Consider the following 27,284-nt stretch of genomic DNA (forward strand, 5'->3'; position numbering starts at 1 on the left):
TTTTGAAGGTAATTGAAGCTTCTGACATTTTTATGTATGAGATCACATTTTGATTAGTGATCATCCTATGGTAGTCTTATTTCCAAAGTATTTTTGGCAAGAGAAGTGTCCTCACATATTCATTGTGGCCTTGGTATGGGTTTTATTTCTCCAGAACATTTGATTTTGCTAACGTACCAAAAGGACACTGTTATAACTATACCTTCATAGGTGAAATGGCTGGACCCTGAGACAGCACATTTACTGGATGTCTCTGGGTTGGGTTTATATTCTAAGCAGAAATGTTTTATGGTTGAAACAACATACACACCCTTTTTATATTCTGCCTAACAGTACTTCCTTGCAATTCATATTATTGAACTTCACTTGATTTTTAAGATACTGTGTTGGTAAATGCCACCTTTTGGGATTTTATTAATAGTATTACTTTTTAATGAGTCTTTTGAAGTGTTTTTCATTATAAATAGCCAGTTTTCCCTAGAGATGATAACTTGTAGTGCCAAATATTTGCATTTCACTTGAAACAAAACCAAGGGATTGAATTTTTTAAATATAAGCAAATCTAATTCTCCTGTGTCTAGAGAAACTGTATAATGAACCATATGTATATGGCTTGAGCAGACAGATGTGGAAGATTTCTTTCTCTCTCCTCTTACTTTTTTTTCTTAAAACACTTGCAGAGCTCAAAATTGGCATCAAGTAGCACATATCTGTGCTTAGCTAGCAAAACCACTAGAGCTGGAGTTGAACTGGGGAGGCCTTTTAGGGTGTGTGCAAAAACAAAGCTTTTCCTTGTTCTGGTTTCTACTTGAATAGTGAAGGCTCCACAGAGCATTCACCCTCGTCTTTACCTTCAGTCTTTGTAACTAGCCCTTCTGTCTTAGGTGACTGACTTTTTAGATTTTTTTATCCAAAAAGTTGTGTTGACTGTTGTGCTTGATTTTGGGATTTGGTTAGAGGACATTGTTTCATGCTTGTGGGTCCTGTGGTGAAATGGTCCCTAGCTGCTGAGAAAAGATACTCAGCTGCCTGGAATAAGCCTCCTGCTATTTGAGGTCATGTGTTTTTTCCTTCTCCTTTTCCTGTCATAACCCTCTTTACCTCTGGGCCCCATTCACCTCTGGTCCAGGTTGCTGATATGGCCATAACTTGTCTTCCTGCCTTTTTAGTTTTCTGCTTCTTTCTCCTAGCTGAGGTGATCTTTCTGTGACTTGAATATGATTATTTGATTATCTCATTTCATACTTACCTATAGCTTTCTAGTGTCTTCAAGACATAACCCAAGCCTGTTAACTCTGGGCTTTGCTTTCTGTCTGTCTCTACCATCTTGAGGCAACTGCACTAATATCCACACTTTGCTGACAGCTTACTTGGTCTGTATTTAGCCCAAAGGAGCTACTTTCAAATGGCCATGTTCTTTCATGTTTTGCTGTCTTCCCAAATGCCATTTCCCTTCCTTGCCTTGTCATCCATATTTTATGGCATTGCTTTTCAAACTTTAGAGTACTTAGAATCACCTAGGTGTTTGCTTGCTCTATTTCTGTAAGGTACATCATTGGGATTTTAATTGGAATTGCATTGAATCTGTATAGCACTTTTGGTAGTATGGCCATTTTGACAATATTAATTCTGCCTATCCAAGAACATGGGAGATCTTTCCATCTTCTAAGGTCTTCCTCAATTTCTTTCAAGCAATCATGAAATTCATCTGGAAGAATAAGAAACCCAGAATAGCTAAAACAATCCTTAGCAGGAAGAATGAAGCAGGGGGTATCGCAATACCAGAATTTCAACTATACTACAAAGCAGTAGTAACAAACACAGCATGGTATTGGCACCAAAATAGACAGGTAGATCAATGGTACAGAATAGAGGACACGGACACAAACCCAAATAAATTCAATTTTCTCATACTAGACAAAGGTGCCAAAAATATGCAATGGAGAAAAGATAGCATCTTCAACAAATGGTGCTGGGAAAATTGGAAATCCACATGCAACAGAATGAAATTAAACCCCTATCTCTCACCCTGCACAAAAATCAACTCACAATGGATCAAGGACCTCGAAATCAGACCAGAGACCTTGCATCTTAGAGAAGAAAAAGTAGGTCCAAATCTTCACCTTGTTGGCTTAGGATCAGACTTCCTTAACAGGACTCCCATAGCACAAGAAATAAAAGCAAGAATCAACAACTGGGATAGATTCAAACTAAATAGCTTTCTCTCAGGAAAGGAAACTATCAGCAATGCGAAGAGAGAGCCTACTGAGTGGGAGAATATCTTTGCCACTCATACTTCAGATAGAGCGCTAATTTCCAGAATCTATAAAGAACTCAAAAAACTCTACACCAAGAATACAAATAACCCAACCAACAAATGGGCTAAGGATATGAACAGATGCTTCACAGAAGAAGATCTACAAGCAATCAACAAACATATGAAAAAATTTCACCATCTTTAGTAATAAGAGGAATGCAAATCAAAACTATACTAAGATTCCATCTCAACCCAATTAGAATGGTGATTATCAAGAATACAAGCAATAATAGGTGTTGGAGAGGATGTGGGGAAAAAGGTACACTCATACATTGCTGGTGGGGCTGCAAATTAGTGCAGCCACTCTAGAAAGCAGTGTGGAGATTCCTTAGAAAACTTGGAATGGACCCACCATTTGACCCAGCTATCCCACTCCTTGGCCTATACCCAAAGGACTTAAAATCAGCATACTACAGAGATACAGCCACATCAATGTTCATAGCTGCTCAATTCACAATAGCCAGATTGTGGAACCAACCTAGATGTCCTTCAGTTGATGAATGGATAAAGAAAATGTGGTATATATATACAATGGAATATTACTCAGCTATAAAGTATAATAAAATTATGGCATTTGTAGGCAAATGGGTGAAATTGGAGACTATCATGCTAAGTGAGATAAGCCAATCTCAAAAATCCAAAGGACAAATGATCTCACTGATAAGTGGATGATGACACATAATGGGGGGTGGGAGGGGGGCAAGAATGGAGGAAGGAGGGACTGTATAGAGGGAAAAAAGGGGTGGGAGGGGTGGGGGGAAGGAAAAAATAACAGAATGAGTCAAACACCATTACCCTGTGTAATGTATGATTACTCAAATGGTATGCTGTTACTCCATGTACAAACAGAAACAACATGTATCCCATTTGTTTATAATAAAAATAAATTTAAAAAAATTTAAAAAAAAGAATCACCTGGGTGGCTTGTTAATCAGTTCTAGATCCCCTCTCAGACTTTCTGATTTTCTAGATGTGGGGTGGAGTCTGAGCATCTGCATTTCTCAACAGGTCTTCTCCCATGGTGCTGATGCGAATGGGGACCGCACTTGGAGTAGCAAAGTTCTAGAATGTCTTATATTAAAGCATTTCTTACTGTTTTGAGGTTATCCGTGTGTCTTTCTCCTTCCCTGGACTTTAGATGTCCCAGGAAAAAGAATCTGTTTGCCCATCAGTGTATCCCTAGTGATTAAAGGTCTGGGATATGATTGCTATTCAGTATCTATGGAACGAATGAATATTCAAGTCAGTATTGATCCAGTCAAGTTTAAAGGAATTTACTTCTTGTAGTAGATCAGCTTTCTTTTGGCATATTTCAGCTTAATGGTATGTGGAATGTCGTGTACTCCTTCCATATGCCCTTATTTCATCCTTGAAATACTTAGTGGATATGGAACTTGAGTACCAGCATGAAGATTAGATGATTGCTGAAGTACACGAAGGTAGACGTGGTCTTATTTTAATAGATGCCAAACTTTAAAATATAAAATGGACTCAGAGGTTTTTTTTTCATTCAGAACAACATAGAGCAGTTTCCATATCTCTTGCAATGTATGACATACTCCTGAACTTAGTCAAGCCTGTCAATAAGTGGACCTCACATGCTTTTGAAATCTGTGATGTACCCACTAGGGACTATATGTGAATTAGAAGCGTATCTGAGGTGATTCTAGCCCTCTAAGCTGAAACCTATGTAAAGATACTTAAAAACAGTTGACATGTTCAAACTGTGTAGTACTCACTCACCATGATTATCAAAAAGATACATATTTTTTAAAGGATACACAAATGATTTTTTTAACCAATTTAAAATGTACATTTAGAAGCCAGGGGAAAAAGAGGGTGGTAGGTTAGCACACTTAGTGAACATGACTGAAGGATCACAATATGTATGGATTACACAGTATTCATATGCCCTCTCTCTTTGTCATATGCCTTTTCAGTTCTAGGGAGTAGGAGCTTTCCTTGCTAGCTTAAGTTTTCTTGAAAAGGAGGAGGATTTGGGATTCTCATGGGAACCACAACAAATGAGAGATAAGGAGTGACCCAGTGGTCCATAGAGGCAGTATTTTTGATTGTTCATGTTTGTTCTGCCATTATGAACCTTGCCTAGTTGCTTTGAGTTTGCCTTCCTGTCCTCTTACCTTTCAGCTGCCAACAACCTTCCTTGCCCCCTCCTCTTGTATTGATTGCTTCCTTACTTACCTCACAGGTTCTGCTGACCCTTGGTTTTCTAACCCCCTCATGAGACCCACCTGATCCCTTCTCCACATCATGTCCTACTCTTCATTTGTTCAGGTTCTTCTTTTACTACTTGTTAACCTTTATACTTCTTGTCTACATCTCTGAGAATGAGCATCTGTCCTAAGTCATTCTTGCAAGAGGAGAGCTTTCTGTGCCAGAGTACCTCAAAGACCAGTGCACTGTGTGCCCACCCACCCTTACCCTGACTCAGTCAGGTGAGACCAGGCATGAGGTGGATCATTTGGTCCATGTCTGGGTACTGACTCCACCTTTGTAGAAGGGCCAGGGAATGGGCAGTGCCCTGTGTTGTCTCTGCGGGCACAGGAAGTGCATGGAGAGCCTTTTGGGGCACTAGAGCTCACAGAATTTGAGAAGGCTTGGATCAGAGGAAGAGTATTCTGGGAAGAAGACTTAAATTTGACCTATAAATAGTGAGTACATGGGCAATCAGAAGCCTGCTGAGAGTGAGCAAGGGGGGAGTTTGGATTCTGAGGGTCCTGAAGGCCAGGTAGAGGAGGTAGATCGATAATCTGTTTGTAAGCAGACAATCACTCCGTCCTGTTCATTTCTGATTCTTGCTCTCAGAATAGCCTTGAGACCTACTAAGAGACCTCTGAGGCCCCCTCAAGTGTGAGGTGATATGGAGAAGAAAGGGAGAAGGTGGTCATGAGACTGGAAAAAGAGCAAACACTGGCTGACATTAACCACTGGGTAGGGTAGTTTCCTTACCAGGAGGGAAGGGGTGTATTTAGGGGAATAAGGAGCTTCCATTTTACAATCAGGGAATGTAGTGGGCCAACACTCAGCATGGAGACTTCTGTGCCTTCATTCCCTGGGAAGTATGGGAACTAAACTTCTGACCGGGGTCCTGTCTGCTTCATGAACTATCACTGCCCACTTCATTGTTCACTCCTAAGTGTTCATTTTTGTCTCTTCTGTCTATACCCTGCTGTTCAGGTTCCTTTGCTCTTGCTCTTTCTGTCAGAGGTGACTTGAAGGGCAGTACTCCTGTGAGTTCTCCATGTTATAATGTGATCTGTAATCCAGTTCAATTCCAGCTGGCATCCCTCCACCCTGCATTCTACCTCTGAACTCTGTTAAACATCTGGGTTCATTCAGAAAGTACTGCTAGGGCATAGCTTTGGAATTTGGTGGGAGCATTTTGGAAAGTTGTGGAGTCTGTTGATCACCCAGATTGACTTTTAATCTTTCTTTATATTGTTTGTTTATTGTTAGAATGATAGGGATTTCTGAAAAAAATTCAGATAGATGCAAACCAGTTCAAAACGTCCTGATGTGCAGAACCAGAGATTAAAAACAGACCATTATTTGCTGTGTGCAAGGGTTCACTAACACATGGGCAAGTTCCTTAAGCTCTCTCAGGAAAGGATAATAAATAATACTTGCTATGCCTACCTTTTAAAAATCTGGAGAGACTTAAAAAGAGGGGTGTGTGAAATTCTTTATAAATGTTAAAGCACTCTGTGAACCTAAGGTATTAACTTGTGAACAGCAACTTCCTGAGCATTTAAAAGTGGTTTGATTTACATTTGGTAGAAATTAATCTAGTATGAAAGTGACATAATGATTATTAATATCTAACAACCACGTATCTCCCATCTTCTTTATGTGACCTTCCTTGTGACTGTCCTAAAGGAACAGATGCTTTCTTTCAAGAGCAGCCCCTTTGCTAGGTGCATTCCTACTTAGCGCTTCTAGGAATATTCATTCTTCTGGTGGTGTTTCATCTCATTCTCCCAGCACTCTCAGAGCACCTTTAGTCCAAGGTTTCAGGTGTCCAAATGATATTTTACTTCAAAGTTGACATCACAAGGTTATATCACAGCTCAAAAATTTATGCATCCTCATTTCTTCTCCATACATTGTGGAGAGGGAGACAGGTGTTCCTGGGAAGCATTGATTTCTGGAATGTTGTGTGTTTGGGGGCTTGGGGTAAAGGAGATGGTTTGGTTTCTTTTCTGGGGATAGTGAGTAGAATACCTTCCCAATTATTAGTTCCTTGACAGTGTGTTCAGAAGTAGGCAACTGGATGACTGCTTAGTGTAATACCTCCCTTTCTATCCTAGTCTCTCTTTGTCCTAAAACTTACCCTTCTTGTGTTCACTTCTTGGTTCCATGAAAGTGGCCCTTGGCAAGTAGCACCTTAATTTTGGAGTGATGGGAAGGATTAAACAGAACCATTGCTATTTTTCCTCCCTATCATCGAATCACCATTTTTGTTTCTTTCCCCAAGACCTGCCATAGCTTGTTTTCTCCTGTGCTGCTCTGATTTTCTGGGCTCCTAAATCTTCAAATTTGACATGCCCGCCCTCTAGTGGCAGGTCTGATGCACCCCTTGTTACCCTGTTTATTGTGGTACCATGACAACTGTTTTCTTCACTCACCTCTATTAGTTTTGTCCCCAACTTACACGTGTGGAAAGACAGGGTCTATGATGTTGACTTGCCACTCATGTAGGACCTAGGGACACGGGATTTCAATTGGAGCTTTTCACTCCTGGATTTACACAGTATGAATGCAACAGAAAAAATGATCATGTGGTTATAGCTATATGGGTGGGTTTTGTTCCTGGTTTAAAAAGAATCCAGATTGTTTTATCCTCCACTCAGCTGATCTGAAAGGATCAGAGTGTGGTGAATAGTTGGAGATAAGAATGATTGACTTTTTAAAAAAATCCTTCCTTCATCACATTGAAAAATTTTCTTGTTATTCACCAGGAGTTCAGTATTTCATGTTCAGTCCTGTTAATAGCATTGAGGAAAACAAAATGTATAAAACTTGATGTCTACCTATAAATTTATGTTGTAGTCACATTATACTTATGAGGCAGTTAAATTTGTTCCCTTAGGGAAAAAATTAAATATAATGCCTTATAACTTTTTTTTTGTTGACGTACTTTACCTCATCTCACTAAGAGCAGGTTCTCTGAGCATTTCCTTTTTATTTTTTTAAAGTCCTTTTCAGTGGAGAGAGAACTGCAGGATAACAACAGTAATTACCCAGATGAACCCTGGAGGATAACAGAAGAACAGCGGGAGTACTATGTCAATCAGTTCCGATCCCTTCAGCCGGACCCAAGTTCCTTCATTTCAGGTGAGAACATGGAATCCTTGGACATTGTTCTCTTATGAATTACAGTAGGCATCTTGAGAAATAGTTCATTCAAAATGATTATGACAACCTTTTGTGATTTCAATTTGTTTTCCTCTGAGGTGGAATTTCTTATCAAGTATAAATCACACAGAAAGAAAGTTGGCAATAACTTTGGGAAAATTATTTTTCCATTTCAAAGAGGTTAGATGGGATTTTTGGGGGAAACTGGTCCAGACCCTGCACTTTATTAGCTGAAGCAGTACAATTTTTTTCTGGGTGCATATTAATTGTACATAATAATTATTGTCATTGTGGCATACTTGTACATGCATATAACAAATTTGATCAGTTTCACTCCCTAATAACTCCCTTTCCCTTCCTTCCTCCTCTGACCCCCTTTCTCTACCATTAATGGTCTTCCCCATCTACTTTCATGAGATCCCTTTTTTACCCCTGCAGCATTTCTTAAAATGGCAGATTGTAGCACCAAGGGGACACCTCAGACTGCTTATTCATTATTTTAGAGTCAGAGCAAGGACAAGAGTGTAGCCTTCTGAGGAGTCTCCTTATGTTTTATATACCCTTAGAAACTCAAATTCTTGCTTGTTTTCTTTAGCTTAAGTCTTTTGCCTCTGGTTTTTCTGAGAGAAATTAAAATATAGGAGGAAAATTGGCTAGCGTTTTCCCACATGTAGTTCTTCTTGTTTGTCTTCAGATGTATGTATTCCTGTTGAGTTCTTGTGTAAAATTCAACCTGAGAGGAATTGATTTAATTCCTGTGTGTTTATATTTTACAAGACTGAAAACTAAATAGTGACTAGTAGAATTTGGGAGAAAAATTCATAAACTGTCTTTTTATATGTCAATTTTGAAGAATAACAGTATGTTCTTATAATTGTAACCTGACATATTTAAATTTGGACTAAGATTAGTCTTCTATGAAATAAGATGTGTAATGGAGATACATTTGTGTAAATAAATGTAAACGTTACTTGCTGACTGGTGGTAATGGCTTTATTGAAGGTGGAATAATGTAGCTGTAACAAATTAATGTTATCATGATTTTAAAAAAGTAAGGAGAAACCCAGATTGTATGTATTGACCGTTTGCTAACCTTACCCCCTGCTCAGGTGATTTCCTTCACAATGTATGTAGACATTTAGCCAGATACAAATAGGTACTTGTTAGAAATGTTTTTATTTACTTTCAAATTTTACTTTTCAAAATTTCAAATGTAGATACAAGTAGACTGACTAGTACCCCTATGTACCTATCACACATTTTATCTGTATTCTGTCTTAGCCCAGATGATTTTCAAATGCAGTTATCATACCATTTCACTTAAAAATATTTCAGGATGTGTCTCTAAAGATAAGGTCTCTTTAAAAATACCATACTTCATTGGCGCATGTAAAAAAACCCCACACATTCCTTAATATCAAGTCTTCATTGTTCAGATTTCCCTGGTTATCTCATAAATGCCTTTAAAATGAAGTTTAATTACAGTTAAGAGATGTTAATACATTATGACTAGGTTATCTTTTAAAAAAACTTTATTGAGATATAATTCACATACCATAAGATTTATCACTCCAAGTGTGCAGGTCAGTGATTTTAGTATTTTCTCAGCCTATATTCACAATCTTAAGTTTAGAACATTTTCATCACCCACCAGTAAACCAGCTACTGGTTGGCAGTTATTCCCCATTCCTGCCCTCCCCACCTCCTAGTCCTAGATAACCACCAATCTACCTTCACTCTGTGTAGATTTACCTATTTTGGACAATTCAATTAAATGTAATCTCCTTTTGTGATGGTATGGTGGTGGGGCTTGGGTTTATATTTCTTATTAGGACAGAATCAAAGGCAGGAACTCTCAGGCTTTCTTCTCAGCTTCGTCCTTTACTGGTGGCAACCAGGGCACAGTTCAACTTCTTAGCTGTTTGTTTCCTTGTGCGTTCTACCTAACTTCTCTGGGACAGTATGGTTACCACTAACTCTCTACTGTCTGAAGGCCAGGCCAGGCCAGGTCTTTTAAAATTTTTAGTTGTGGATGGACACAATACCTTTATTTTATTTATTTTTATGTGGTACTGAGGATTGAACCCAGTGCCTCACTTGTGCCAGGCAAGCGCTCCACCATTGAGCTACAAGCCCAGTCCTCAGGCCACGTCTTGAGATGTGAATTTGAGTCTAGTGATGTTTTTGGTTTTTTGTTTTTTGTTTTTGTACTGTGGATTGAACCCAGGGGGCGCTCAACCATTGAGCAGCATCTCCAGCCCTTTTTATTTTTTATTTTGAGACAGAAAAATATTTTCCAAGATATCTATCTTTGTTTGGTGGGATTAATAGTGTTAATATTCTTATTTTTGCTTGATTTTTCTACCACAATTGTGTATTACTTTTTCACCCTTTATAAATAATTTTGAAATTTGTCTTTTGAATTTTTAGTAAAATTTTGTAGATTTTTGGTAATAATGAAGCTTGAAGAAATTATCTGATTTGCATCTGTCATGAGCATATCATTGCCGCTTTTACCTTTTCTAACTAGTATATTCTTTGAAAAGCTGTTCATATATTACATGCATCTATCTGTCTCTGTCTGTTCATCCATCCATCTGAAGGATTGAACCCAGGGCCTCACTTATGCTAAGCAAGACATATGTTGCTTTTAGTTCTGTGATTTGTAGTTGTTTTGAGGAACAAGTGTGTTTGTGGCTGTATGGTAGAGGTTGCTGAATGAAAAATGGTGATTCACTTGCATATAAATATAAAAGCTGCTCTTGATTAGTAATTAATGGTTTATTTAAACAATGACTCCTTGACAGGTTCTGTGGCCAAGAACTTCTTCACCAAATCAAAGCTTTCCATCCCAGAACTCTCTTATATATGGTAAGTACAGTTAATGCCAAAGTGTCATATTATCATACACGTTCACTCTTTAGCCTTTTTAGTCTTATTTTTTGAATTTTTTTTAACACAGAGTGAACAAAACTCAGATTTTTGTTGCTATGAAGATTAAGTTATCATATGAAAAGCACATGAACAGTATCTGCTACACACTCTGCACCTGAAGTGTTAACTGTTAACTTCCTAATCATTATCCCCATCTCAATTCCTTTTCATTCTAGGCAATTGTGGGCATATGAGACTTTCTTATATATTTTATTTTCAGATTTTTCTATTTGTTGTGAGACAGGTAACCAGAGGACCTTGAAAGACTATTAGTTATAATATTTTATGTGGCCAGGTGAATAGAAGGTCCAGGAACATTGTGGAATTAAGTTATATTTGACTATCCTAGCTGCTCTGAGCATTTTAAATTTGGCCAGTGTTTCTCAGCTGGGCCCTAATTCAGCCTTGCAGCTGCAGCATCCACTTACTTTGCTGCTGAAGCTGCTGCAGCTTTTGTTCCAGAAGGGCTCTTGCAGGGATGGTCCAGATGGCTCTGTTTGCATCTGTGAAAATGCATGGCACCATAAACTTCTAGCTGTGTGTGGGCTAGTTTTCCCCAAGATTGGGCAAGAGATCATGCTGGTATAAATATATAATTAAAACACTGGAATATTTATATAAAGTTTTTTTCATGAGGATTCATAAAAATTATGATAGGATTTATGATTGCATGTCATGTTTTGTTCATCTTATTGAAAATTTATTTCAATAATACACATGCATGCCAGTGTATCTGGGATTCTGAGCTGGATTTAGGTTTTTTGACAATATACACTGGCATTATTTTTTTTCCAAAAAGCCTTATATTAAGTTTTGAAGCAAGGGGAAAAGAAATTATCATTTTGAAAAGAATGCAGTCTATTTTGGCAGAATTCCCAGGCTTACAGTTATTGGTGTAAGGCTTCCATTTTGGGGGGGATGGGGGTGTCAGGACACATCCATGAAGTCCAAATAGCATTTTCTCCATCTAGCATTTGAAGAGTTCTCTGACTCCTCATCCTGGGGAACAATTGTTTCAGGGTTGGTACGTTTTATTGGAGGAGGAGGAGAAGGAGGAGGAGGAGGAGGAGGAGGAGGAGTATGTGAATGTCCAAAGGACGATTATGTAGCTTATCTTAGAATTTTTTTCTTTCCAACAGCAATACCTTTCTAGTACAATTTTGTATAAGTCTTTATCTCTATGCTTGTCCTAATGCAAGAATACGTGCCTCTGTACACCTAACAGATGCTAGAGCTTATGGGGTCTTAGTTCCTTTGGCAAAGAGATTTCTTTTGTGCTGAGTAAAAAGGTCTGTGCCTTTTAGTGGGAACTGTGACTGAAGCAAAAATAAGTCTTTTCAAGACTCTCCCTTTCTTCTTTTTTGTCTTATCTGGTTCCAGCCTTCCCTAGTTGCTAGTTTTATCTTAAAACATAATTCAGTCAATATTTATCGAGCATATTTGTATTTTCCCAAGAGGGAATTTTCAAGCAAAGAACAGTTTGTTACAAAAATTTACATGATTTAAGAAGTTCAAGGCTTTCCCTTAAAGCTGGAAAATGAAACACCTATTTCTGTGCTCTGGGTAAACTGAATAATGTCTGGGTATACCCTTCCTCTGCCTGTTTTGAGCAACAAGTCCAGGGCTCTTTATGCCATGCAGCCTGCATTTACTGAATGATTGTCATCTAAGTGTGGAATTCTAGGTATCACTTTTCTTTTTGTGCTGGAGTTTCTTGTGCCATGTTTACAGTGTTGTAAAACTGAACTGTCAGAGAACCAGAAGAATTTAAATTTTTATTTATAAAATGCAACAGATGCCAATGCTGTTGATTAGCTTTTTTCTTCCTCTGAGTGGCCCCAAGATTCAAATGAGTTGAGCCAGTTTGAGTCTCACCTGTGGTGGTATGGCAGTCATCAAATGGGTTTAGCCAGGAGGGCTTGGGAATCTTACAGGACTACCACCAGAGAGCCTGGGAGTTGTGTTTGCATGTTTGAGCCTGAAGCCTCACAGTAAGTATTTCTGACATCTGCTATATTTAGGGAACTTAGTGATGCTGACTGCGATGGAGCCCTGACTCTGCCTGAGTTCTGTGCTGCGTTTCATCTCATTGTGGCTCGAAAGAACGGCTACCCACTACCTGAGGGCCTGCCTCCAACTTTGCAACCCGAGTACCTGCAAGCAGGTAAGGCCTCATTGTACATCATAAACTTTAGGCACTTTCCATGGAGGCCTAATTAGAAACTTTTTATTTCTTGAACTCATGTCCAGACACTGGGGAGTCCTTGGTGTCTGTGGTTTTCTTTAACTTGTATTAGACTTTCATATCTTATAATATGAGTAATGGGGCTGAACTGCTTATTGGGGCTGAACTGCTTAAGTGTGAATCATCTGTTCTTCCCATGCTAGTACCCTATAGATTGGAACTGAAGTCACTTATCCTTTGTGTCAGTTGTGGAATTGACAAGTACTGCACCTCCCATCTGATATACAATGAAGAAGATCTTGTAGAGCCAAGTGGCAACTTGGCATCTTGAGACATGTCCTAGTATCTCTAAGTGGCCTTTGTTAATGGAATGGTGTAGAACTTTTATACCTAATTGAAAAGTTAAACAATGATACATAGTGAAATTAGAAAATGTACACTTAGTGAATTTTTATATATGTATACACCCATGTAATGATAAGCATGTGAATATATAGAGCATTCCAACACTTAGAAGGTTAGAATAGGACTCTGTTTTTATGCCTAATAAAATAGTCACCCCCAAACAACTGTTTTGAACACTTTGGATAGGAAAGAGTCAAGGTGAATCCAACATTTGTATCAGTTCCTTTAAGAGATTGAAAAAATAATGTGTCTCTTGCCCTTATCAAAGGCAGTGGGCACTGGTGTGATTTTCATTATTTAGAGAAGTATAGTTTCTTTTGAAAAGGTCTGGCTGTTTAGCTAGTGTATTCACCTTTCTTATTTTTTAGGGAAGCCCCTTTGAAAAACAAGAGCTTAGTCACAGGTGATTATTGGTAAGAGGGAGTGGTGTCTAAAGAAATTAACTACTCGTGACTAGAGTATTCTTTCATGAGTGGTTCTGGAAAAGGTCTTATATTGTGTTTCCTCTTCATGATGACACCAAATTCAAAGGGCAAATGTCTCATCTAAGTCAGTATTGGTATCTCTGACTCTTCAATAAAAACTCTGTTATTATCTGTATTAGGTAGTGGGTAGGGACTCAGTCAAAGGAAGGAAACTATGTATGTTTGTGGGTGCTAGTGATAGGTAAATATAATTGGTTGAGTGACCCATCCTGGAATTTTCTTCAAATGCCCCATAAAATGTATGAAAGGAAGAGATCAGAGAGTAAAAATAAGTACTGATTTCAGGATGGGGACTTTGCTAATAATGGCTGCTTTCTGCATTCTCTAGCCTGCTGCCCTTCCTTCAAGGAGGACCCTTATGGATCCCCAGGGGTTAGCTTTTAAGGGGGTGGTATAGTAAACTGCTCTTTGCTCTTTGGTTTCTCTGTCTCTCCTTTCTTTTTGATTGTGACCCAGAAACCCTGATATTCCTGAGGTGTGTTTGTCAGCTTCTCATTGCTATGGCCAAAAGTCCCCACATGAACAACTTAGAGGAGGAAAATTTTATTTTGGCTCATAGTTTCAGAGGTTCGGCCCATTGTGGGCCAGCTTCATAGCTTTGGGCCTGAGGTGAGACAGAACATCATTGTAGAAGGGCATGATGGAGGAAAATGGCTCAGTTTATGACAGCCAGGAAACTGAGAGAGCTTAGTTGAAGGATCCAGGGATGATGTAATCTCCAAGGGCACACCCCTTGTGACCTACTTCCTCCAGCCATACACCCTACTTGCCTACAGTTACCACCCATTAATCCACTCACATTATTAATCCATCAAATGGATAAATCCACTGATCAAGTTATAGCCCTCATAATATAATCATTTTACATTCCTGCATTGTCTCAAACATCAGCTTTGGGGGGATTCTTCATATCTAATCCATAACATGGGGCTGTCTTGGTAACTACATAGATCACATTATGAAGGAAGTACAGGGGTATCAGATATCTACTTCTCTTAGGAGTGGGGTCACCTGGAGCTTTTGCCTCTAATGGAGCTCAACAGCTGGCCAGAGGCCATGATCTGCTCCATGGTTATTTAGTTACATTTAGTACTTTCACAGTTTCCTCTTTTGATCCCTGGGAAGAGTCCTAGGGATCATCCTTACCCATGTTTTTTTTTAATTAATTTAAAAAATTTTTGAGGCAGGGTCTCATTAAGATACTCAGCTTTGCCTTGAACTCTCAATCCTCTTTCTTTAGCCTCCCAAGTAGCTGGGATTACAGTTGTGCAGCACTATGCTGAGCAGCTTTTCAGTGTATTGATTAATGCTGTTTTATTGTTCTGATGTCATGTGGCCATGGAACCTATGCCATATATGTCTCCTTGTTTGAAAAGTCACTTTGTAGGTGTCCCAGTATTTCATGGACTGTTTCAAAATTCACTGATATAATTTTTAGAAATCAGAAATCTTGAAGTTACAAGTTAACAGAAGATTCCTTTATTGCTGTAAATGGCATCTCATGACTTGCTTATTCAGTAGAGATGAGGCTATAAAAAAGAGTGCCATATTTGGGAGGCTGAGGGAGGAGAGTTGAAGGTTTGAGGCCAGCTTGGTAAGTTAGCAAGACCCTGTCTCAAAAAAGGGTTGAAGGTGTGCCTTAGTGGTAGAGCACCCCTGTTTTTTTTTTTTCTTTCTTTCTTTTTTTTTTTTTTGGTGGTGCTAGGTATTGAACTCAGGGCCTTGTGCATGCAAGGCAAGCACTCTACCAACTGAGCTATATCCCCAGTTATATCCCCAGTTATATCCCCAACCCCTGGGTTTAATCCCCTAGTATCTCAAAAAAAAAAAAAAGATTTGGAATGAAGTTCCTGGGTTTTTTTGTTGTTTCTTTAATGAAGTCTATCAGCATTAATTTATATAGAAACAATTGAAAAATTCATCACATAACCTCCATTTAAACAAAAATCATCCATTATTTCCAGGGATTTGGACTTAATGTTGAATAATTATAGTTCTAACAGAAAACATGAGAGATCTCATAAACCTCCATCATGCCCAGTAACAGTGTGTTTTAGGTAAGTTCTGAGGGTTTAGCAGTTAATTTTTAAACACTTTATAGTCATGTTTATCTTTGTATGAAGCTCAAGAAAAGTTCAGAAGCATTTAGGTATTCTTTGTGCTTTTAGACTCTGCAAATATGAGTGGTCCTGTTCATTATTTTGGAATCCCACTTAGGTTTTTTTGAAACTTAGTTCTTAACTCATTCTGACATTTTCCTGATTGATTTATATTCAATCTTTTAAAACATTAATCCAGTTTTTGACAAGGTTATTGAAAACTGTAAATGTGGTTGCTATTTTCATGCATTTGATGCTATATAAGCTCATTTTAAATGAATAATGAAACAGAAATTTTTCTGTCATTTTACTTGTAATTATGGAAAAATCCTATTTCTCTAACAGCAAAAATTAAAGGGCAGAATTAGAAGGATAAATTGAATTGTTTGGCAGATTACCCATGAGCTGTTTGATACTCATGTTTGGGTGATTGGGTGAATTCTGGTAGCAATTTTTTGCCATATAGTTTTTTAACAAAATATTGAACACTTATGTGAGTGGTACCCTGTTATTCTGTGTGATCTGAATGCTATATAAAAGAGTTCCTACCTGCATGGAATGTGTGGGCAGTTAGAAGATAGATGTTAAATAAACTCATAAACATGTCACTGGAACCAGAGATAAGTGCTGTGAAGGGGAAATACAATTATAGCCAGAGGATTGTAACTTTAGGGAAGATCTCCTTAAATGTTTGAGCTGAGATGTGAAGAATGAACTAGGGCTGCCTAGGCTAAGAAGGAGAAAGGGGCTCTGATAAGAGGGAACAGCAGGTATGCTGGAGAGGCACCGGCAGGTAGCTTAGAGCACAAGAGCAATGGAAATTGCAGGCCTCTAGCTGGAGTACCCAGAGGAATAGAGGCTAGGATGAAGCTGAAGAGGAAGATAGAGAACAAATTGTGGGCAATAATATTGACCTGTGTTTGGCAGGAAGGTAACAGAATCCGGTTTGAAATGATCCTGCTGGTTGTCCTCCAGAGAACAGGTTTTGAGGGGGTAAGGATGGAAACTAAGACCCAGGTAAGGTAGCAGTCCAGTCAGGAGCAGGAGGGGTCTTGTACTGGGGAGGTGACAGTGGAGATGGAGAGATGTAGACACATTGGAGAGAGATTTTGCAATTAAGTGTTGTCATTTATAGTTTTTGAAAATGTTAGTTTTCTGCATAAGACCTTTCATGATAAGGCATTGATCTTAGAGATCTAGTCAGAGGACTGATTGGTAGACTAGAAAGACAAATCTTGTGTTGTTTAAAGCTGTTCTTGGTGCTGGATTGAAGAATGGTGCTTTGAAAGGTGTTTTGTTGAGTTTTTATCAGGAAACAGACCACTAGCTATGGTCAAAAAAATCCTCAAGGCCCATGGTTTGCCCCGTTTGAAATTCAGTGACACTCAGAACAGAGTAAGCAAATGAACAAGTTAAAGTGCTTATATTCAACTTCCTGTGGTAACTGAGACCTGGGCTGGTCCTTTATTGCAGAGTGAAGTTTGCATTTCAGTCCCTAATGGTGCAGGAAGGTGGGTAAACATTAAAAACAAGGCTAATCCATTTGTCACATTTGATTTAAAAAAGTCTTTTTAAAATGTTGCATTAAAATTTGACTTCCTAGTAGCTTATCTTGACAAATTTGATTTGTAGCTTCTGTTTATTATCTACCCCAGTCTCTGCTTTTCCTCTTTAGGATATTGGCAAATTTTCTACCTGTTATCTATTTCCTAATTACTTTGTGACAAAGTGGCGAAGCAGATTCTGCTCCTGAGAAGTACCCTGGCTGTTAGGTAATTAGCTTACCCCAAGTAGCATGGTTTTCCCTGATGCTAATTAACTTGACTATCCAATTAACAGCCACTGTCACTGTTGTATGTTAGAACAAACCCATAATGTGATTCTTCTTTCCTCGTAAATCACCAAGAATTTATTTTATTTTTGTTGGTTCTGCTAAACAAAGAGATAAGTATTTCACAAATTTATCTTGAACTTGAGTAAGTCACTTCACTTCCCTGTTCATCAGTTTCATCATGTGTAAAGTGGGGATAATAGAAATTACTGGGTTGTATTTGTAAAGAACTTAAGATACTACTTCAACATGATTGTGCTATAGGTAGTACATAGGAGCTAACAGATTTTGTTGTTACACTTAACAAGTATAGAAACACGATAAGAAACACTACTCTGACTATAGTAAATGTTCTTTTTCTTTCTTCTCAGCTTTTCCTAAGCCCAAGTGGGACTGTGCATTATTTGAGTCTTATTCTGAATCAATGTCAGCAAACCAACAACCACGTGACTTGAATCGGATGGAGGTAAAAAGATCTTCTGATGTTAATAAATAAAGATGTGTATAGAATTAAATCATTAACCTATGTTCTTTATAAACTCTGGAAAATGAACTTTTATAACATTTTCTGTTCACACTTGTTAATTACTTTGAGAATTGGCCTTTCAAATCTAGAAACTGGCTCTTCTTCCTCTTCTTCTTCCCCTTCCCCTTCTCTTCTCTCTTTTTATTATTATTATTATTATTATTATTATTATTATTATTATTGATACCAGGGATTGATTTCAGGGGCATTCAACCACTGAGCCATATCCCTAGCCATTTTTTAAAATTTATTTTGAGACAGGTTCTCGCTAAGTCTCACTAAATTTCTGAGACTGGGTTTGAACTTACAGTCCTCCTGCCTCAGCCTCCTGAGTTGCTGGGATTACAGGCATGCACCACCATACCCGGTCCTATAATTATTCTTTTCTCCCTTAAATTGCATTTGGTGAAGTAAGCAGTATCTCTTGATCCTTTAGAGATGAAATTTAGATATAACCAAACTAAGCCAGAAAATGTTAGCCAAGTTATTTACTTTAACCTAGTAAATAATTTGTGTTTTTAGTAACTAAACATTATCAATGTGTAACGAACCAGGGTAGTTTGAACCAAGGCTTGAGATGTATGTTGGTCCCCAAATCACATTCAAACTCCCTCAGGGTTTTAAACTTTTGGATCAAATGAGCACTGATTTGGGTGATCCCCAGAGAAACTTGGGATTCCCACAATATTGAGCCATGAATGGAAGGACATAGCCACAAATTTAGTGATCTTTAGCTATAGATCAATAAATTGGAGTTGTTATTGTCAACATTACCAATATGTTATAATTATCATCATCATCATCACCACCACCACCACCATCACCATCACCATCACTATTACTATTGTGATTGCTATTTATGATACCTGTAGTTTCCTTTCTAACAAGTAGTCTGGAGATGGGGCTTAGGATGTAGCTCAGTGGTACAATACTAGAATAGTACACACAAAGCCTTGGGTTCAATCCCAACAACAACAATAATAATAATAAACCAAACAACAACAATAATAAAACAAAGCACAGGAGATGTTTCTTTAAAATTTTTAAAAATTTAATTGACACATAATAGTATACATATTTATGAAGTACAGTAAGATAATTCAGTGCATGTATACAATGTAATGATCAAATCAGAATATAAAGACATCTAAATAAATGAAGTTTATTTACAGATTCCCATTAGTCTTCTGATCCTAGTTGGAACCACTACAAGATGGTGTAAGTCAAAGCAGGACACAGGACATTTCTTTGATTTCTTATGACTGTGTGTGATTAGCTACTCTCTTATAGGGCTCTTGTGCATGTAAATGTATGTTATTGATTTCATCCTTTACTCCCTGTGAGCCAATCAAACATGCCTCTCCAGGCCCTCTGATGAACATCTCTTTTTGCTGCTCTGCTACACTTTCTTTGAGTTGTACCCTTCCTGGTGCTTTATTCAGTAGCCCCTCTTCTGTAAAATTATGGGATTGATTGATAGGTGATTTAAAAATTTTTTGTGCATAAGTATATTGTTCCAGCTTACCACGGTATTAGATGGTCTTTACCCTTCCAATAGAGACACTACTGTTTTTGGTAGAAATTATGCTGCTAACTCATGTTGATTTCCTCACGTAGTCACTTATCATTTGTCTAAAAGTAAAGAAGAACAAATATACACATGGCTATAAGGTCTGTTTCACACACATACACACTCATTCACACAGACACTCACATTCTGTCCTTCATGACATTATGTATATTTGTCTTTATGGATGTTATGTGCAGCTAGCTTCATATCTTTTTTGGTACTAGGGATTGAACTCTAGGGTGCTTAACTACTAAGAAATATCCCCAACCCTTTTTTGTATTTTATTTAGAAACAGGGTCTTGTTGAGTTGCTTAGGGCCTCACTAAGTTGCTGAGGCTGACTTTGAACTTGGGATCCTCCTGCTGTGGCCTCCTGAATCACTGGGATTACAGGCATGTTCCACTACACCCAACAAGTTTTGTATACTTTTATATAATTTATCTGTTCCCTTTGGGGAGAAGGGGTTAAAAACTTCCTAGTCTTTTTTTCTTTCCTTGTCCAAATAAGAAAGCAAAATGACAAAAGCCACCTTCCCCTTTTCAACCAAATTGTTATTTTTGAAGATGAGGTGTTTTTAAATAATGAATGTAGTAAATAGAGTTCAAAGATGAAGTAATAATGTTAATTGGTGGTTTGGCCACTCAAGAAGTATAGGTCAGATTTTAGAAGCTAATGATTAAATATTTTATGTTCTTCTAGACTGTTACTCATTGTTATTTCTACCAGTCTTTTAATCTACCATAAATGCATGGAGTTTAAATAGTTTTTGGTACCAGCCCCTGTGAGTGATGAGTCCAGTAAAGGTATTTGTGTTGTGAACAAATGCTGATCAAGGTCTCAGGTCATGAGAGGTTTTCTTACAGTACATCTTTCTCTAAGGACAGGATAGCTATACTTATTTTCAATTATAGATTTATACTGTGACCATCTATGAATATAGCATATTAAATCCTGCTCTCATATAATTATAATGCACTAATTAAAATAATAATAATGATAATTATAATATAATAATAACAGATCAGTAGAGAAGAGAAATTAGATCAGAGGGAGGTAGGAGGGGAAGGGAAGGTACTGGGAATGAGATTGACCAGATTATGATATGTGCATGTATGGATATGGCATAATGAATCTCACTGTTATATGTAATTATAATGCACCAACAAAAATAATTAAAGATTTAATTTCAAGGATATTCCTCCTTAGTAATATTTTTTAGATTACTCAATTTCTTTGTTTTTGAAAACAACTTTATTGCAAAATAATTCACAAACCATACCCATCTGAAGTATATAATTGAGTAGTTTTTAGTGTATTAACAGTTATTTACCCATCCTCTACTAACCACTAATGTAATTCCTGTTTCTGGATTTGCCTAGTCTGGACATTTCATATAAATGGAATCATATAGTATGTGGTGTTTTATGATTGGCTGTTTAACTTAGCAGTTTTTAAAGATTCACTCATGTCTTAGCATGTACCAGTACTTCATTCCTTTTTGTTGTTGAATAGTATTCATTATGTGGATATACCACATTTTCTTGTTTATTAAGTAGTTGGGGGACATTTGGATTGTTTCCTCTTCTGGCTAATATAAGTAATACTGCTATAAACGCATTTGTAAGTTTTCATGTGAACACATGTTTTCCTTTTCCTTTGGAGCACACCTGAGAGCAGAATTATTGGGTTGCACTATAACTCTGTTCTTGAGTAATTGTTAACCTGCTTTGCAAAACAGCTGTCCTATTTTATGTTCTTGCACCAACTGTGTGTGAGGGTTCCAATTCACCCCCATACTTGGTTTCATTTGTTACTGTCTTTTTTCGTTTTAGCCATCCTAATGGAATGAAGGGGCATCTCATTGTGGTTTTAATTTGATTTTCTAAATAACTAATGATGTTGAGCATCTCTTTATGTGCTTATTAGCCATTTGTGTCTCTTCGGTGAAATGTCTATTCAAATCCTTTATCCATTTTTAAATTAGTTTGTCTACTATTGATTTGTAAGTGTTCTTGTACTTCCATGTCTTGTCTAAATAATTATTGCCTAATTCAAGATTTTGAGGACTTAATACTATGTTTTCTTCTAAGCATTTTATAGTTTTAGGTTTTATGTTTAGGTCTGTGATCCATTTTGAGTTAATTTTTGTATAAGCTCTAAAGAAGAGGTCCAACTTCATTCTTTTGTGTATGGTATGGAGATGTCCCAGCACCATTTATTTAAAAGATAGTTTTCCCCATTGAATTGTTTTATACTCTGGTTGAAAATAAATTACCTGTAAATATATAGGTTTATTTTGGGATTCTCAGTTCTATTTAATTTATATCTGTATGTTTATGATTATGCCAGTACCACATTATCTTGATTTCTGTAATTTTGTGGTAAGTTTTGAAATCAAACGTGATATTTTTTCTTCTACTTCATGAATATTTTGGCATTCTGGCTCCCTCGTATTTCCTTATGAATTTCAAGACAAGCTTTTCAAATTCTGTCCCCCTGCAAAAAAACAAAACAAAACAGAACAAAAACACAGCAAACCAAAATCCTCCACAGTAAAACAATAAAAATTGCAATGAGTGTAGAACAGTTTGGAAGATACTGCCATTTAGTAGTAAGTCTTCTGATCAATGAACATGGGATGTCATTTAGTTTGTTTAGATTTTACATTTTCTAACCAACTTTATGGAATTTAAAAATCTGTATTGTCTCCTCACATATCATTTTGTTCTTCAAAGGTACCTGATTTATGATTCACATGGGAGCAGACAATAAAGAAGGCACTGTGAAGATACATTGTCTGTTCTCTTGGAGCTAGTTGACTTTGATTAGAAAATTTTATCTGGAGGCTTCATTGTAGTGCCAGGAATTACTTGACTGAGGATTATTCAAATCCTAGATCAGGTTACCACAAGTAGTACTGTAACCTCAATTTTTGGAATAGTTTAAAAGTAGATGCATTGCTTATCTCTCTGGGATTGCTCAAGTTTCGAGGGGTAAACAAGTTAACCTTTTTTTTTATAAAGGAAAAGGTTTCTTTTTTTAAAAAAAACATTTTATTCATTTATTTATTTTTATGTGGTGCTGAAGATCAAACCCAGTGCCTCACATGTGCTAGGCAAGCCTCTACCACTGAGCCACAACCCTAACCCCACCAGTTAACCGTTTCGAGCACCAGTTTCAAGAATTTAATTTCCTTCCCTTGAATTTTAAAATTTCTTTTTCATTTTCTTTTTAATGTGTTCAAAATGTAAAGAATACCACAAGCCGTTTATTGATGAGTCTCCCAATCATTCCTTTCCTGCTCCAGTGAGTTGTTAACCTTCCATTCTTAGTTATCTTTCCAGAATTTATATATAAAAATAAAGCAAATATTATTTAATTTTATCAGAGGTCTTAGAGTGCATATTTTTCTAGTCTTATTGAGATGTAATTGACAGAAATCATATATATTTACAATGTTTTGATAAAAACATGCTGAAATCATTGCCATAATCAAACTAATTAACATATCCATCACCTCACGAAGTTCTTTTATTTTGGGTGGTGACAAAAGATCTTCTCAGCAATTTTGAAGTATACTATGCATTATTATTAACTATAGTTAGTGTGCATGTTGAGAGTTTATAAGAAGAAAGTTTATCCTAAGTAGATTTCAAACAATTTAAAATTAATTTATACTTGATCAATTTAAGTAATCATCTTATAATTGAGAACTTCCCTCATATGTGAATTAGGAGAAAAATTTGATCTGTTCATCAATAAAGTAAACTAAGTGATGTAAAATTTTAATCAGGGTTGAACATCCTCTGCATGACATGTTGTGGGGCCACTTATCAGAACCTCTCTCTGCTTGTGAAAAAATACATAAAGGCCAGGTTCATGCTTAACTGACTGGACAAATGCTATTCAATTCTCTAGCTAAATCCCACTCTAGATTTGAATTTAATGTAGGATTCATACATGTGATCTGAATCATTCTTTCTTTCCTCTGTATATGAAAAAATTCAATAGAAATTATCTTATATCTCACTAGGAACCTAAAATAACCAAATAAATATATTAAATGTTATAGATTACTGAAGACAGAAGTTTTGGCAAAAAACATAGCTTTTCAAACATTTTCATCGTATGTGCACATCACTTAATTTCTGTTCCAACTTGTATAATTCACTTGCTTTTCTTTTCCAAGAAGACATCTGTTAAAGATGTGGCTGATTTTCCTGTTCCTACCCAAGATGTGACTGGTGATGACAAACAAGGTACGAAAAGAATGAGTTTTTTTTTTCTTTCAAGGACATTCTTCCTTTATTTCCTTATCTCCTTCTTTTGGAATGGTTGGCTTCTAAAGCACATGAGAACAGTTCTCAGCATGTAAACTCATTTGGATAGATGAAATAGTTCAAATTTTTTTCTTTCTTTTTTAAAATATGTTTTCAGTAGTTGATAGATCTTTATTTTATTCATTAATTTATATGTGGTGCCCACACATGCTAGGAAAGTGCTCTAGCACTGAGCTACAACCCCAGCCCCATGAAATTTTTTTTTTTAACAAAACTGTAGTTTTATAAAGCAAGAGCTTGAGGGTTTAGATCCCCTCATACCATTAACCCCTTCGTCACTGTTGATTTCAAGCTATTCTGACACTTTACGGTAGAATCTGTTCTTATGAATCAGAAAATGAAGTGGAAATAATAGAGAACTCAGTATCTGCGCTGGCAGATATGATCCTAGAAAATCAATGTAAATGTACATTTGTACACAGGTCTAATCCATGAGGAAGTTCTCTTTTGGACCAAGCCTCTGTGCCAGCACTTTATCTTTTTCTCAGTGACTCTTTTGGTCTGGAGGTCTGACATGGTGCTCAGCCACAATTTGCCTATCTCATTGAGCAGCTGAGAAGCCATGCAGCATAGTTCTCCATGTTAGAGCTACTATCAAACACAGGGATGAATTGGCTTGCAATATCTAGAAATGTAGGAAGGACCCTCCCCTCAAACCCCCATACTTTGTATAATGCTTTCATAATCTACCAGCACCTTCCTCATATAGTGTTTTATTTGGTTCTCACAAAATTGATATGTTCCATCACCTAAAATTTAGAGAAAAGTTAAATGAAGTTCATTTAGTGCATATTATTTACTTGTACAAAAAACAAAGAAATGGGGGCAAGAAGAAAGAATTTCTAAATCTCAAGCCAGCATGCCATCTGTTATCTGATAATGATTCACTACCTGTGATTGAGAAAGACTTATCTGAAGTGGAGCTATTTCAGGTTTTATTGTTGAGACTTGCCATTGAGTCAGTTTTTTATAGGGGCTAAACATGAATAATAAATTTTCCATTAAGCAACAATAATTTCATGCTTTTTATTTAAATATTTGCTTAGAAGAAGTAGACAAAATAGATGTAGCCCTGTGTGTTCTGATCACTCTCCTAACTGGCGGATCTTAACCTTGACTGCATAGTGGAATCACCACTGGGTAAGCTCTGAAAACACTGAAGCCTGGGTTTCACCCTCAGATAGTCTCATGTCATTGATCTGGCTGTCAGGAATGAAAGAGGGGAATTCCTTGGAATTCCTCATTCTTTCTAGTGTTACCCTGTGTATGAGGAGAGCTTATATCCATGCTCTAGGAGCTCTTTATTCTAATAAGTGCTGTAGCAACTTTTAGAGGTTTGGAAGACCTGTTTTTATAAGTGACAACTAGAGATTCTTTATTTTAACAGAATATACCTCAGAAATAAAATTTTATAGGCTTTTTGTTCTTTTCTTTTCCTTCTCTGTGTTCTTGAAAATGAAACAAACATCGCTAGCCTTGAAAAATACTATCAATGAAGACTTACCAAAGGACGTGTCTGAGGATTCAGGTAGGAGAAAACCATTTTAACATACTTTCTATATTATTTCTACTTAAAAAAATCAGTTGTGAGAAGATTGCTCTCTCTGCAATGGTATATCTGTTTCTATCTAAATATTTGTCTTGTGTTTATTATAAGGAGACCTTTTGGCCTTCTACCCTTTTCCTCTTTTTAGATATGAGAAGAGGTTGACTTGTTTTTAAGTGGTGAGTTTAGGTTTCATTGATAGGATAACTTACTTTGAATTTACGATTTTGCTAAAAAGTACAAAATTGAGAAGATTTGGGGTTGAGATAATTTCAACATGATGTTATACTTACTGTGTAGAGCAAGGAACTGTAAAATAGATCAAGTGGAGGCTCAGAGTTGGTATTTTCCATTTCTGAACCAAAAATCTCAAATATTTTCTGTATACTTCACCATCAGGAAGGCAAGTAAATGTACTTATACATGGAGTGAATTCCGAGGAGAAAATAAAATCCATGTTGTCCTTTCTTGAAAAGGTAGAACTGTGTTTGTGGAACCATGTAGAATGATTGGGCCTCTGTCCTCAGCTCTCTTCTGATGGAGCCATCATTGAACCAAGGTGAACCCAGTTTAAAACTGAGTGGCTACAGAAGGCATTAATAGTTGGAGATCTGGTTATGAGGACATGAAAGAACTTGCTGCTTTCTCTTTTACTAGTATTTCTCTTGCCTTTTTTAATAAGTAAATCATGTTTGTTGTGATTATCTGGCTATCTTCCCAGGCTTATTTGTTTAAATTTGGAATAGAGGAATCAATATAATATTGAGACTTAATGCTTTAATAAAATATTCCCAAACATTAAGTTCATTCAAGGTTTATAAAGGATAGTGGAAAGAAGAAAGAAGAAGTAGTAGGAGGTGGGATCAAGGGAGGAAGAGAGAGGGGTGTAGAGAAAGAGAGGGGGAGAAATAATATGAATGAGAATACATGTTTGATTTTAGTGATGAGGGCCTGAGAAATCTGTATTTTTAGTCAGCTCTGAGGTGATTCTAGTATGTAGCCTATTTGGAGAACCACTAACTCTAGAAAGTGATGTTACAAAATAGAAAATTAAGATTGTAGATCAGTCATGACTCTAGAAGTGGCGTGAATTCCCAAGCCTAATTTTGATTTTTGAAACTCATTTGGATTCTTTCATCGTAGGGGGAAAAGCCCTATTTGTATAGGCTAAATGCTTAAGGCCAATTCTTTCCAGCTCTAATTTCTGGTGCTTAAGTGGATGCTTCCCAATCTTTGTAAACTTCATGTCATGAAATTAGTAAAAGCTCTTTAAATTTAGATGGATGCTTTTCCAATAACCTTTGAGCATCCTGACTCTTCCTGTTTTTTCCCCCCAGGGATTTTAGCATGAGATCAAGTGCTCTCTGAGGGATAAGCTTTAGATCTCATTTTTAACGTTCCTTGGTTAGGACTTGGCATCACCAAGCAAAACCTAACAGGTGTGCCAGACTACATGAAGTGTATCTAAATTTGTTTCATATTGTGCCTGGGAACATGCTGTGTGTTTTCTGATTCATTCTAGCCACTGCAGCCCCTTTCTGGATATGATGGAATTCCTCATTTCAAACATACTTAATATCCCCTTTCCTTGGAAATGTTTGGTTTCTTCATGGGAGACACAAGAGTCTCAAGGTGGTAATTATAGTTGTGGTTATCAATCCATGTCTTGA

At 37.0% G+C, this 27,284-nt stretch overlaps 1 protein-coding gene across 6 annotated transcripts in view; it reads left to right on the forward strand.

Annotated features, from left to right (window-relative positions):
- The window catches only part of Reps2 (RALBP1 associated Eps domain containing 2), a 208,361-nt gene that overhangs the window by 102,065 nt on the left and 79,012 nt on the right, over positions 1-27,284 (forward strand). For 5 of the 6 annotated variants that reach the window (XM_047535932.1, XM_047535934.1, XM_047535933.1 and 2 more), the window contains exons 6-11: positions 7,534-7,672; positions 10,501-10,564; positions 12,649-12,791; positions 18,004-18,098; positions 23,918-23,987; positions 25,543-25,596. In XM_047535932.1, the coding sequence (XP_047391888.1) occupies positions 7,534-7,672; positions 10,501-10,564; positions 12,649-12,791; positions 18,004-18,098; positions 23,918-23,987; positions 25,543-25,596 (565 nt within the window). The remainder of the gene's footprint in view (positions 1-7,533; positions 7,673-10,500; positions 10,565-12,648; positions 12,792-18,003; positions 18,099-23,917; positions 23,988-25,542; positions 25,597-27,284) is intronic. The other variant, XM_047535936.1, reaches the window with a different exon arrangement.

The sequence above is a fragment of the Sciurus carolinensis genome, chromosome X, assembly GCF_902686445.1.
Source record: "Sciurus carolinensis chromosome X, mSciCar1.2, whole genome shotgun sequence".
Lineage (NCBI taxonomy): Eukaryota > Metazoa > Chordata > Mammalia > Rodentia > Sciuridae > Sciurus > Sciurus carolinensis.